This window comes from Physcomitrium patens, chromosome 22, assembly GCF_059467195.1.
Source record: "Physcomitrium patens ecotype Gransden chromosome 22, ASM5946719v1, whole genome shotgun sequence".
NCBI classification, from domain to species: Eukaryota; Viridiplantae; Streptophyta; class Bryopsida; order Funariales; family Funariaceae; genus Physcomitrium; species Physcomitrium patens.
This window is the reverse complement of record NC_143431.1, coordinates 11,578,751-11,591,387: the sequence shown is the minus strand read 5'-3', so window position 1 is coordinate 11,591,387 and position 12,637 is coordinate 11,578,751. Positions and strand designations below refer to the sequence as shown.

Here is a 12,637-nt window from a genome sequence, read left to right as displayed (position 1 = left end):
GGAATAAACACCATAATTATATATGAAACAAATTTTTAAAATAATATGTATTTGTACTTATATTCATACTTATATTTTTTAAAATATCTAAAATTTAAAACATTTTTTATTATGTATATAAAACACAGAAAAATTAACAAGCCACACATGAAATTCAACTAAGCAATTTTAAATTGGAAATTTATATGTATTGATCAAAACAAATTCAAATTTAAAAATTACTAAAATATACTTAATACATTTTTTATAAATATAAATATAAACATAAATATAAAAAAGAAGTCATATCATTTAATAAAGAATTAAAAACTTATGTATATATATATATATATATATATATGTTTCACTTAAATGACTTTACAATCAATAAGAATCGTATAAAACTTATAAATAAATTAATTAATTTTTTGATATAAAAACATTTGATATCCAACAAACACAAAAACATAAATAAATAAATAATAAATAACATAACATAACATAAATCAGTAAAAATTAACATCTAAAATAATAATAATAATAATAATAATAATAACTTCTATGAAATTGAAACACTTACCAAAAATTACAATTCAAATCAACTTCAGCATTAATTATTCATTATTAAAACTTGTACTAAATAATATAAAAAATCAAATCATTGGTTTTATATATCTATATATATATATATATGTATTTTTTTGTTTAAGAAATTTGAGATAATTTTAACAATTACGATTTTAACAATTACTACACTCACAAAAATTTTTAAAGAGATTCTAGTATTTGGTAGAAGTGATGAACTTGTACTTTTCTCAAAAAGATGTATGGGACAAAAGTCTTGTAATGTGAGAATAGTAATTGTTTTGCAAACTATAAAATCAAAAGAAAGAACTGCTATTGTAAAAAATAAAATAAATAAAATAAAATCTAATCAAATCACTATCACAACTAGTAAACCAAACAAATATATAAATAACAAACATAATTACAAAGAGTAATGCGGAAATTAAAAAATCAACATAATTGGCAAACATAGCAATTCCGCAATGTGACCTTTGTGATGCTAACCCCACAAACAAACACAAAGATCAATAAACCAAAAAGTGAGAAGCATTGAGAACATAGTCCAATGACCCTCCCTTTACATATAATCACAAACAGCAATGCAAAGAACAGTGTGGCTGTTGTGAATCTAGCAAAGTGGTGAATAAGATGAGCACATACAAAAACAAAAACATATTTTTTTAGTTCTTTTTAATCTGAGAAGCAAAGGAAAGGAAAATAATAATAATACTAATTTTAATTTTAGTATTTTTCTTTTTTCGTTTTGTAAAAAATACTTTACGTTTTGTTTAAAATGTTAAATAAATAAACAGATAATTTTTTAAATTGTACTTTTTTAATTGGACGTTGACAAAGAGTGTAAATGGCATGTGATACATGGGAGATTGTGGTGACCTAGCAGAAGTTGTGGTAGCATTAGAAATACATAAACCAAAACTGCTGCTGCACTACAAACTGAGCAATAAGACTACAGAACCACAAACAAAACACTGCAATTTGGGCACCAAGAGAGTTCTGAACAAGAACACCCAATGGCTGTAAGTATGTTGATTGCATATTCTCTGTGTATCCCCTTATACATTCCCTGGTGCGAGCTCATGAAGCTTCTTGTCAAACAATAGGTGCAATAGAGGGCATATGAGGTTATGTGTTTCTTCATGGCTCCTGTTCTTGCTTTCCTCTATGTTTTAGACAGTATGTTGTATGGAGAATGTATTCATACCATTCGCATAGAACAAATAACCCAGTTTGGGTTGAGACACAATCCAAAAACATGCAAGTATTCACTCTCAAACTACACACGAATGGTCAGCGCAAACTGGAGCACCAATCGCAAAGAAGTTGAGAAAAACATAAGTGAATAGGAGATAATTTTACTGAGAAAACAAGTGATCTTAGGCGTAGTACATATACAAGCTGTTGGATGCAGCACACGCGATTAAATTGGCTGTTGGATGCCATGCTAAGTGCAGAAGCTTTGACGAAAAATCATGCACTCCGCCATTCATGTCTGCAGTTGGACTTTCACTAACTGTGAAAACACGAGAAAATTGGGGTTAAGAGGAGCACGTGATACCCACTTGATGACAACAGCATTTGGATACTTAACGAAAATTGACACTCCAAATTCATAATCCGACTTCAAAACCGTACTGCAGAATAGAATCTAGATTAGCATAGGCATAGCATTCACAAAATCAGCATATTGTCGGCAGCTATCATATTACATCATGACGTACACAGTGTTGCTGCATACAATGCATCAAAAGAATGGCGCACGAAGTATAACGAACACAGAAAGACGGTCCACAAATTGCACTCACGAAAACCATCCTCAACAAGACATGAGATCTAACCACAATGAAACATATTCAACTATAAATACAGGACAACATAAATCAGATACTAACCTCGACGATTCTCGCGCCGTCCTCGCGCAAGATTCGCAAGTCGACTTCCAGGTTTTAAGAAAGGTGTCATAACTCGCCTTCAGAAGTTTAACGTAAAAATTTAGAACATTGCTTGAAAAAATATGGAGAGGAAACAATATGAATCAGCTTGAAACTTACCTTCACCATAAAAAACCTCAGAAGACAGACAAATGCAATGGAATGAATAGTACCTATTTGGAGTTTTGCTAGATTCCAAGGTAGACGCCTCCTCACTTCCAGAGGAGGTCCCAAACACTCGGAACAAATTGCTGTGACAAAGGAATAGTTCAGTTGTAATCTCTTTACAAGACATCACAAAAATGTCCTAAAGTAAATCGTAGAAACAAAACATTGATGCATTCTAAATGTGCCATATTCCATAAGTTCCACCCATCGAACTATTTGGCTGAAAAACAAAATACCTGTAAGAACCAGTTGCAACACGCGTGCCATCGCCACTAAGACAACACTCAAACTTGTCGAAAATAGAGTCGTTCTCGTAGAGATCACAAAGCTGTAAAAGGTATAAAATAAAATTGGTAAGCAAATGTTCACCAACTGCAGATCTTCAATGTCGATACCATTTGAATTGGCTAAGACAATGTGACCTTTCTACAAAAATGAGCAAAAACATTGCAGCATACTCAGATGACAGAATACCTTAGAAAAATAATACCCAGTAAAAGTAACCTATCAATTAAAAGGTTGTTTCAGATGAGAGCAGAGGTTACCTTTGGTCGTAAATACTCGTGGACTTTGAATGTAGCCACGGGGGCAGATTCCATGTTGATATCCCATAGCTGAAATGTGCATCACAGTGGTAAGTCGTCAACACATTACTTGTCCGTTATTAAGTAATGTTACACATCCAATCATATCGATGACACGACTTTCAGCCACCTCAACCACTAAACTACAAATCCATCATCAGTGATCCCTTAAGGGACTAAGATCCGAGGCACTGATGTTTGACACAAGCTTAGCACTAAATTCAGCGACTATTGCCGACAAAATATAACCAAAATACTCACATGCCAGCTGGAATGAAGCTGGATAAAGCCTCTACTCAAAAGCGTGTGCACCATGTGCTGAAGGTTAGATCAACCCTTCTAACCATATCATTTGATCATTCTCAAGCAGAAAAGGTCGACATTGTGGGGAACATTAATTTGTGTTCGCAAACTAGCAGATATGAGAGCCATAGCAACTTTCTGGCTAGCAGAACACAACTAAAAGTTAGATAAAAGTTAAGTTCCTCTTGTAAAGAATTATGTAAATTACCCAATGTTTTCCTTTTACAAAATTTCTTCTTTTAACAGGCTTCAGTTCCAGCAATGACAATCACTTTTTACAATTACACTTATCGAGTTTCGAACTAACCTTGAGAGTCATGTAGTCCCTACTTAGAATGTACCGACCACCTCTTGCAAACTTGATGTCAGAAATTGAAGCAATAATTTCTGTGAAAAACGACCTCGCTCCAGCAGGCTCATTCTCCTCAAACCTGCACACAAGTTCCGAATATGGTTGTCCTTTTACTACAAGAAAATTTATCAAGATCACTCTAGGTAGTGGAAACTTCCAAGCCATTCTAGAAATATCTTGTATCAGTACACACCCAAAAATTAAAAAAAACAGAGTTGGGATTCACAATGAAGGGTCCAAGTAGAAAACTACTAACTTAAATGAGACTCACGCCCAAATTAACAAAAAGAAAAAAACAAAAAAGAACAAAAACAAAAACGACAAAAGCGGAGAAACCATTTCCATGGATGTAAGACAAAAAGGAACATACAGCTTTGAGTGTCGATCACATAAGGCTGATTGACGCATATCGATGAGGCGAATGGACCCTTTGCTGCTACTGTATGCTAACATGTTGCAATGAGAAGGATGAAACTCTGCAGATGTTATCACCTCTGTTCAACCAAAACAAATACAATAGTCTCATATCATAAGTCGGCTGACTTTCATATAACACTTGACTTTGGGAGGTTCCCAAGTCATCAATCCTCACTGCATTGACAAAAACGAAAAATCATGTTTGAATTTACCGTCTACATGAGGCGGCCAGTGGATCGAGGCTGAGAGTAGAAAGTGGAGACTAATGAACTCAGTGTCATAGAGTAGTACCCGTAAGGTCTTCCATGTTGGTTGGTTTAATATCAACGATGTTGAAACTTTGGTCACTAACTTCAAAGTTCCACAGATTTATCCTTAAATCGTCAGCAGAGATGAATGTTTCACAATCACTGCACATGCAAACCAACCCTTCCCTATCAGAATTCGACTGTTTATTCAAATCAACACACATATCCCTACAAGCCTAAGGACAAATTGCTTCAATATTTAAAATTACATGATAATGTAATTGCAAGAAGACCAGATCCTAAACATACGATTGGGAAGAGCCGCAATCCCCTCACAAGCAAGCAGCATAACTAAAAGGCATGAGCTGCTACACACCTCATCATTTTTCATTGCTTTCATCAGATAATCTAAAGATCAATACTCCCACGTAAATATAAGAACACTACCCTCTCCAGACAACCCAACCTAGAATCAATAACAATAGAGTTTCATCATAATTTCCAACCAAGGGTACTTTCATGTTAGATAAATTTCGAAACAAAGCATCATCAAATAAAGGTTCATGCTCAATGCACCTGTTGTTGGATATGGAATTGATGTGATATGCATGAGCATTTGCGTAGACTCTTCTACATCTGGCAATTAGTGCCGTTTCATTGCTCCATAGCTGCAGCTCACACGTAAGACACTATTCTATTAGAGCAGGGTGCTTTAAAACTGTTGGAGATGTAGACTTGAGACTTAATACCAAGAAATGCACCGAGACACCGACAGAATCAGTATCAGACGAAACATGACAGACAGAACACTACACTTGAAAAGCTTGAAAGAATGAGGTCAGTACGACTACCGCGGGAAGATGAAGTGACGGGAACCCTCCAGGTGGAAATGCGAAATCGGGACAAATGTCAGGTATGGGTCGATTCACACCATCTCCATTCATCGACAAGCGTGGGGCAAAACCCTTAGGGTTGAGAACCATGCTAGATACCATAGCATTTCCATTCCTTTGCATAGCTCCAGGATCCAGATTCAGATTCTTCACCTGTTTCACTTTCTTTTCAGTCACCTGCAATATTGAGGTCTTTCAGTAAATAACACGCGAAAAACTTCCACATAAGTTAGCGAGGGATATACCTACAAAGCTTAATCCAAACTAATGTTCCATACAACTCATTTACCACTAAAACCGAAAAAAGATTGATGAACAAAAAATATACTCCATTATTCAAGGATTCCCTTCAAGCCAGCCAGCATGTTTAAACAATAATACACAAAATGACTCATCTCTGCAGCACATTAATATCCAAAATTAGACCATAGCAATCAAAGATTGAATGAGTCACTCTGAGATGTATTGAATTGAGAATATATCTTACAGATATTTCTGGAGAGATCCAATGTAAAAATTATAGACATTGAAATACATCTCACGAGTAAAAATTACAGGCTCAGAGCCAGCAGATCGCAATGCTTTTTCTAATTTAATAAAGTGAAGCTACAATAGGTACAATGTACATTGCTTAAGCTGAGAGTACCTTCCATGATTTAATAGTTTTGTCATTTGTAGAAAGTAGAAACTGGGCAGCATTGGTGGTCTGGCACCATCTTATTTTGTTGATCTTCTCCTCTATTTCCAAACTCTTCAGGTAATCGAACTGCATAACAAAATACATTCAGAAAAGCACGTGTTCGTAAAATAGGATTGACCAACAAGTGTAATGCAACTGGATTACCGTCAAACAGTATCCCTACACAATACCCATATTTCTCAATAAGCAAGCTACTTCAGTGATACAGCTGCTATATATATATATATATATATATATATATATATATATATATATAACCTTGGGTTATAATCCTTGATGACTAAAAAACTGTATGGCACTAACTACATAAGCTATAAATTGGCGACACTAATGCTCAGTTCACCCATAAAAATATTTGCAATACCTCTGGCTCATGACTTTGAAACTCAGTGGAGTAACGATACTCTAGATGTCTCGGGCCCAAGGAATCTGCCCTTTCCAATTCTCTTCGTGTTCTTTGCTGCAAATAGGATCATCAAAAGACATGCTTAGAACTTCCGTGTGATTGATTTCTTAGAACAACACCATCAATGAGACTTAGAGAAAATATACATATGCATGGGACATGTATCTAGGAATAAAACAGACGGTACCATCATCTAGGGCCACCACTGACAATAGGAATACAGCGCCCGCGTAATAAATTAGCAGAGTTTTTAACTGCCTCATCATGACCTCGATCACTTTTCAAGGCTACCGCAGAATTCAGACTTACACACAAGCCTCTCATCCTTAAAGTAGAAACTATAACACTAAAAATACGTCCACAGTGTTTTATACAGTTAAGAACGGGGATAAGCCGGGGTCAGGTGACAACTAATAAAATCACAAACAGTACCACGTTCTCTAAGGAGTAGCGGACAAGAAAAATCAATTCGTATGCTCGAGATGAAGCAATAATCAGCAAGTAACGTTTGACTGCATGAGACTGAGATAGGCAAGAGGCCAGCACAAGAAGATTGCAGCAGACACATCTACGCTCAGCAATATATCACTCTACACCCACAAAAAGGCTTCGGCACGGATGAAATCCAAACGGGCCTTACATCTCTGCCATCCGTCCTCTCAAACAGCACAACTCGTCCTCCTCGGTCTCCAGTCGCCAAATGCTCTCCAGTTTTATCAAACTCAATAGCAGAGATGATGTCAACTGCATTCATACAACAAAACAATTTATATTTGAGAAACAAGCATATATGAATCCCCAACAGCAAATACTATCGCCCTCGCCAAGATAAACAAACATGGGCTGGGCCGTTCTCAACCTCCACTTCCTTACAGTTATCCAAAAGATCACCACATTGACAGGAGACAATACTGATCCGCCTGAGATACGCACGTGATTTCTCGACATGTGAGCAATGCCAAGATTTCACCAAACGGAAACAAATCTCGTACTATCTACCAGTACTCCAACGAAATGGCGCTGAAATAGCAAGCTCAGAAATTAATCTACTACAATGTGCAACATAACTGCAAATTCAAGACAACGGAACCTCGTGCCTGAAAACCCTTGACAGCAAAAATAATTCTTTAAAAAACCTTCTCAAGAAATCGGTTTTAACACTTGACACAACGCAGCTGGAAAACAACAATGAATTCTCACACTTCTCAAACTCAAGCGAACTCTAAGTACTTCTTGTACATAATTCGACTGCAACGAAGAATTCAGTACGTGACCGCTGGAAATAAATGCGAGCCATTAGATTCATCCACGTTCAACTTCACAGTAGTAGTTAGACAGACCCGATCAGAAAATGCTTCGTAAAACGACAAGATTTGTAGATGCACGCGAACCCCACTGTAGCCCAGAAATATAGCTACCTCCCAGAAGACCTATAACGAGAGGTGCACAAACGCGACGGACTGAAGTGCCGCATTGGGAAGCGTCCATAACCCTAGAGTTTCAACAGCGCCATTATATCTTTAGACGCAACGCATTACCAGACCTGTCCTGACAAACCGTAGGTATTAAACTCGCTGGGGACTACTTACAATGTCCACTAAATGGCACAGTACAAACAGGCAAATAAAAAGAATTAAAAAGGAGTTATCGTCGGGTTGAGAAGCACTAACACTCTAGCACAAGAGCAAGAACGCCCGCTTACATCAAGGCAGCGAGTGATTGCCAGAAGTTGATACTATGATCTGCAATTCAAGAACACACATTTCCTGACTGACCCCTAATCAATGACGAAAATAAGATCTAAGCATGTCCCGGCCTCTGCTACGTGAATATGGCAGCCCCGTAAAGGGGTCGCAGAAACCCGATAGAGAGGAATCCGCGTTTCTCAACCAATAAGCACTCGTCGGTTCTAACTTAAACATCTCCAAAACTTCACAGGAGCAAAAAAAAAAAATCTAATGCTTCATCGAGAGACGAAAAAATTCCCCGCGGCACCCTAAACCATTGACCAGAAGGACGATCAAGGCACGCACCTTCTTGCACTTCTTCCCCAATGGCACGCTCGCCAAAAACCTGAGAGAATTTCCACTCTAGCGCAGGCAATGGCGCAGCAGTAGAAGTAGCAGCAGAGGCAACCGGGGGCCCGGCAGCGGCGGGCGCCCCGCTCGCACAACCGATCATCACTTTCAAAAGGCCTCAACTCCTCCGATCCTGTCCAACGGTGACCTCCAGCGGCACACACTACCCCCCGAAACCTCAATTACATTCACTTTCTCTGGTCGCTACCAAGCCCTAACTGCAACCTCTACGACATTGAACCCGACTCTCAAATTGGCAGGCTGTTGTTGCATCGCCTTCTTTCCTAGACATTGCCTTCTTGCGGAGCTCCGGCAAGCTCCATGCTCCATCAAATGACGCATCCGAGGGTTCGTTGGCAAAGGTGGAGACGCGGGGAATCCATTCATGGCATTCCAGGGCAACGTTCCTCGCATCCGCTGTGCAGCAGTGCTGCGCGTTGCCGGGTGCGTGTCTGAATGGCTGGCTGTTTCCTACAGACAAACAAATCAAAACCAAACTAAACTGAACGGAACAAAAAAGCTTCTTCTTCTTCGAATCCCTCCCTCCCTCCCCCAAGCAAAATTGCTCCCCGGGCTGACCTCGTTCACCAAGCTCCTCCAGCACCGAGCTCCCTCCTATTCTGCCCTTGATACCCCAGGTACCAACCCCCCAATACCCTGGCTCCTCCCGGGTATTTTCCCAACCAATTACCCAGGTAGGAGGCCCTAGACACCCTGGATCTTCTCGGGTGTGAACTTCAACCCTTACCTGGGTAGGAACCCCTTGACACCCTGGCTCGACCCTGGTATGAATCGCCTTATCCACACCATATTCACACCGTATTGTGGCGTTTTTGTGATGGTGTGAATTTTGCATGTTTGTTGATCGCACTATTATCTATACTGGGTTTAAGATTAATTTTTATAAAAGAACTATGTTTCACATGTCTTTTTGTTATTTGTTTGTTTGTTTGTGTTTATTATTTTTATTTTTGAAGCTTAGAACCTTGTGGTGAGTTGAGTTTCTCATGAGTAAGAATTTAAGGAAAGCAAGGGAACATGCATTTATTGCAATAAATACCAAAAATATTATAATTTTATATTCATGTAATTGTGCTTTTTATTTATTTATGTTTGGTTGATGAATTGGGACTCAATTGAGGACTTTGGGTTTTGCTTTAATTGGTTTGGCAAAATGTCAGATTCAAAAGACTTAATTCAATTTCTTACAAAGCATACCAGTGTATGAAAAAGAACTCATTACATTAAAACCAAGAAGTATCCATAGGGGTTACTTTCAATTAACATAAAAGAATTCATTTTTTATTTTATTAATTTAAACTATTTGAAATTCATAGGAATCATAAGTAGGAACAATACATTTCTTCGGAAAAAAGAAAAACAGTTTATTGATTACTTTTAAACAAAAAATACATGTTAATACATAAATACATACATACAGCAAAATAATTTCATTGAAATAAATGATAGAAAGATTAGAGATGGTATAGATTTTATTAATGAAACTTTTTGTTATGAGGAATATTGACGAGAAATATATATATATATATATATATATATAAAGTGACATTTAGATTTGTGAAACCATGTTGTAGGATAATAACATTGAAAAATTCAAACCAGATAATGTAGTAAGTACTTATCAATAAATTTTAAATCTTACTAATTAGTCAAATTAAATATATAAAGCTTTTTTATGAGTTATTTTTAAGACTAAAATTCACAAATCTGGTGTGGCATATTATTATTTTTATGTCTAAAAAAACATTTAGAGAAACTTAGCAAATTTGAAACTCAATTTTGTAACTAGAACTTCAAAATTGATGTTATGAATAAATAATATTTAAGTAAAAATAGACCAAGTTATACAGAATAAATTTCAACGCTAACAACAAAAGTTTCTGGAAGTAGATATTATATCATTTACTAAATTAGAAAAAAAAAAAAAAAAAAAAAAATCAAAACAAAACAAAACAAAACAATTTGAAATATATATCAGATTGTATAATTTTAATGATATGTTTTTAAAGAATAATTTAAATAAGAAATTCTATTAGATTGATAAAGCTTTGCAAAGTTTTACTAGTTTTAATAAGGTAGTCATTTTAACTATTTGTTACTAAAATTTTAATTACTTGGTAAACTTTTTTCTATTTTTTCATACAAAATTAACCAATTTACACCTTAAAATTTAACAAATATATTTCAACTTGAATCTTGTAAACATTTTTGCTTTGATCTTTTAAAAAAAATTAATTATTTTATGAATAATCTTAATTATAAGCATAGAAGATAAAACCAATACATGCAAAAAAATAATGATAATAATAATAATTTTTTGATTCAAAACTTTTACATAACAACATGTTGTCAAATATAGTAGAGTTCTTTTTGCAAATTATATTACAAGAGTTTTTTTTTATGTCCATTATAATATTTTTTGTTCTTACAAACATGAAAAAAATAATGATTCTAAACACCTTCTAAAATTCTATAAAATATTTTTAGATATTTGTACTATTTTCCATAGAAATCTAGAAATCTACAAAAATTTCAAGTTATTTTTTATAAGTTTTAGAAGTTTTTGAGAACTTTCCATATTTCACAAAGAATTCCAAAGCTTTCTAAAGCAATATAAAATCTTTCATAGTCTCTTAGAAAGTTTTTATATAAGATTTTATTACATCTCTTCAATACTTATAATCTACATAACTTTTACTCATGCTATTGAAATAACAAGCAAGCACAAGACAAAGCTATGTAGAGTGTCTATAAATAGTAACACACACATTGATTTAGTAATAAACTTTGTTTATTGCACACACTTCAAAGATACATGGCCTTTGGCCCAATGCTATTCTACCCCAAGTTTGATTGTATCCACTACCATTATACTCTTTGCATTAATTCATGATTGCCTAATGCAATGACTACTCAATCTTAAAGTGGTCTACCTTCATGGACTGAGCTCGAGCTGTGCCTCTAGATATAGTGGCAGCTTTATGAGCGTCTCTCTTATTTGCTCTTAGCCATAATTTTCAAATCTTCAATTGATCTTATGACATTGGACTTGTTTGTTTTCACAAGTAATAATAATTTAATTTAGAAGCTTAAATATGATTCATATTTTCTAATGAAAAAAAAAACGAAAAACAAACATGATAATAATACTTTATTTTTGCCTAATCAAAATTTTGGAGCAATTAAAAGAAAACTATATATATATATATATATATATATGTGTGTGTGTGTGTGTGTGTGTGTGTGTGTTGAAAAAAAAAAAAAATCTAGTTGTTCTGGCTCTTATAAAGTCCTTGATTGTTTTTCTTATATTGTTAATTATTTTAGAGTAAAATTTTAAAATCAAAACTATGTATTATTTTTCTTTAGGTGTTTGAATTACCTCACTTCGTAAAGAAAATTTTTGAATCTTCGAAAATAAAAATTATCCACCTTTAAGCTATTATCTTGTCTTATGAAAATTCTTTAAAAAATCTATAAATTTTAGAGAGCTCTTAAAAAATATAGAATAATATTTGAAAAAACCATCATTTAAAAAGATAAATAAAAATATTATTTACTAAAGTTTCGTTTACAAAAAGTTTTAAGTTAATAACAATAGACTCTCTGACCATTCTATTAAAAATATATTTATTGCATCAAAACATTTTTTTATTTTTTCTTATTAAATAAGTTAAATCATTATCATATTTTTTATAAAATGTATTATTTTGATATTTTAAATTTGAAGTGGAGTTAAGTTTACCTATTTGATAAGAATAATATCTTATTTGTTTTCTCTACTAACAATATTTTTTTAGATTTGAGAGAAATTTAACTACTTGAATTTAATCTCAATAAAACTTTAAAAAATATGGTAAGTCGATATCACTCTAGCATCAAACATAATCTAAAGATTTTTTTGTTGTCCTACCAAATATCAAAATTTAAAATAAAATTTTGACTTAATTCATCACTAACCTTAAACTAAAG

At 34.5% G+C, this 12,637-nt stretch overlaps 1 protein-coding gene across 2 annotated transcripts; it reads right to left on the bottom strand.

Moving 5' to 3' along the window:
- Positions 1-1,899: 1,899 nt before the first annotated feature.
- Positions 1,900-9,216, bottom strand: LOC112274949 (serine/threonine protein phosphatase 2A 55 kDa regulatory subunit B beta isoform). Of its 2 annotated transcripts, none has more exons than XM_024504828.3 (14): positions 8,600-9,216; positions 7,207-7,310; positions 6,525-6,620; positions 6,107-6,226; positions 5,419-5,637; positions 5,144-5,235; positions 4,611-4,729; positions 4,273-4,396; positions 3,858-3,981; positions 3,209-3,277; positions 2,900-2,991; positions 2,669-2,746; positions 2,457-2,533; positions 1,900-2,077 (listed from the first exon to the last, which is right to left on the bottom strand). In XM_024504828.3, the coding sequence occupies exons 1-14, from the start codon at positions 8,745-8,747 to the stop codon at positions 1,941-1,943; spliced, it is 1,599 nt and encodes a 532-aa protein (XP_024360596.1). In that variant the 5' UTR covers positions 8,748-9,216; the 3' UTR covers positions 1,900-1,940. The 2 variants fall into 2 exon arrangements, with proteins under 2 accessions (XP_024360596.1, XP_024360595.1); XM_024504827.3 differs by having other exon boundaries at positions 5,416-5,637; positions 8,600-9,177.
- Positions 9,217-12,637: the final 3,421 nt, after the last annotated feature.

What these genes read in the sequence shown, in the direction of transcription:
- LOC112274949 (XM_024504827.3), bottom strand. Translation starts at nt 8,747, where the DNA reads ATGATCGGTTGTGCGAGCGGGGCGCCCGCCGCTGCCGGGCCCCCGGTT. An exon ending in CACTTCATCTTCCCGCGGTA is followed by an intron (nt 5,236 to 5,415) that starts GTCGTACTGACC and finishes TGTGAGCTGCAG; the next exon opens with CTATGGAGCAATGAAACGGC. An exon ending in GTTGCAACTGGTTCTTACAG is followed by an intron (nt 2,747 to 2,899) that starts GTATTTTGTTTT and finishes CCTTTGTCACAG; the next exon opens with CAATTTGTTCCGAGTGTTTG.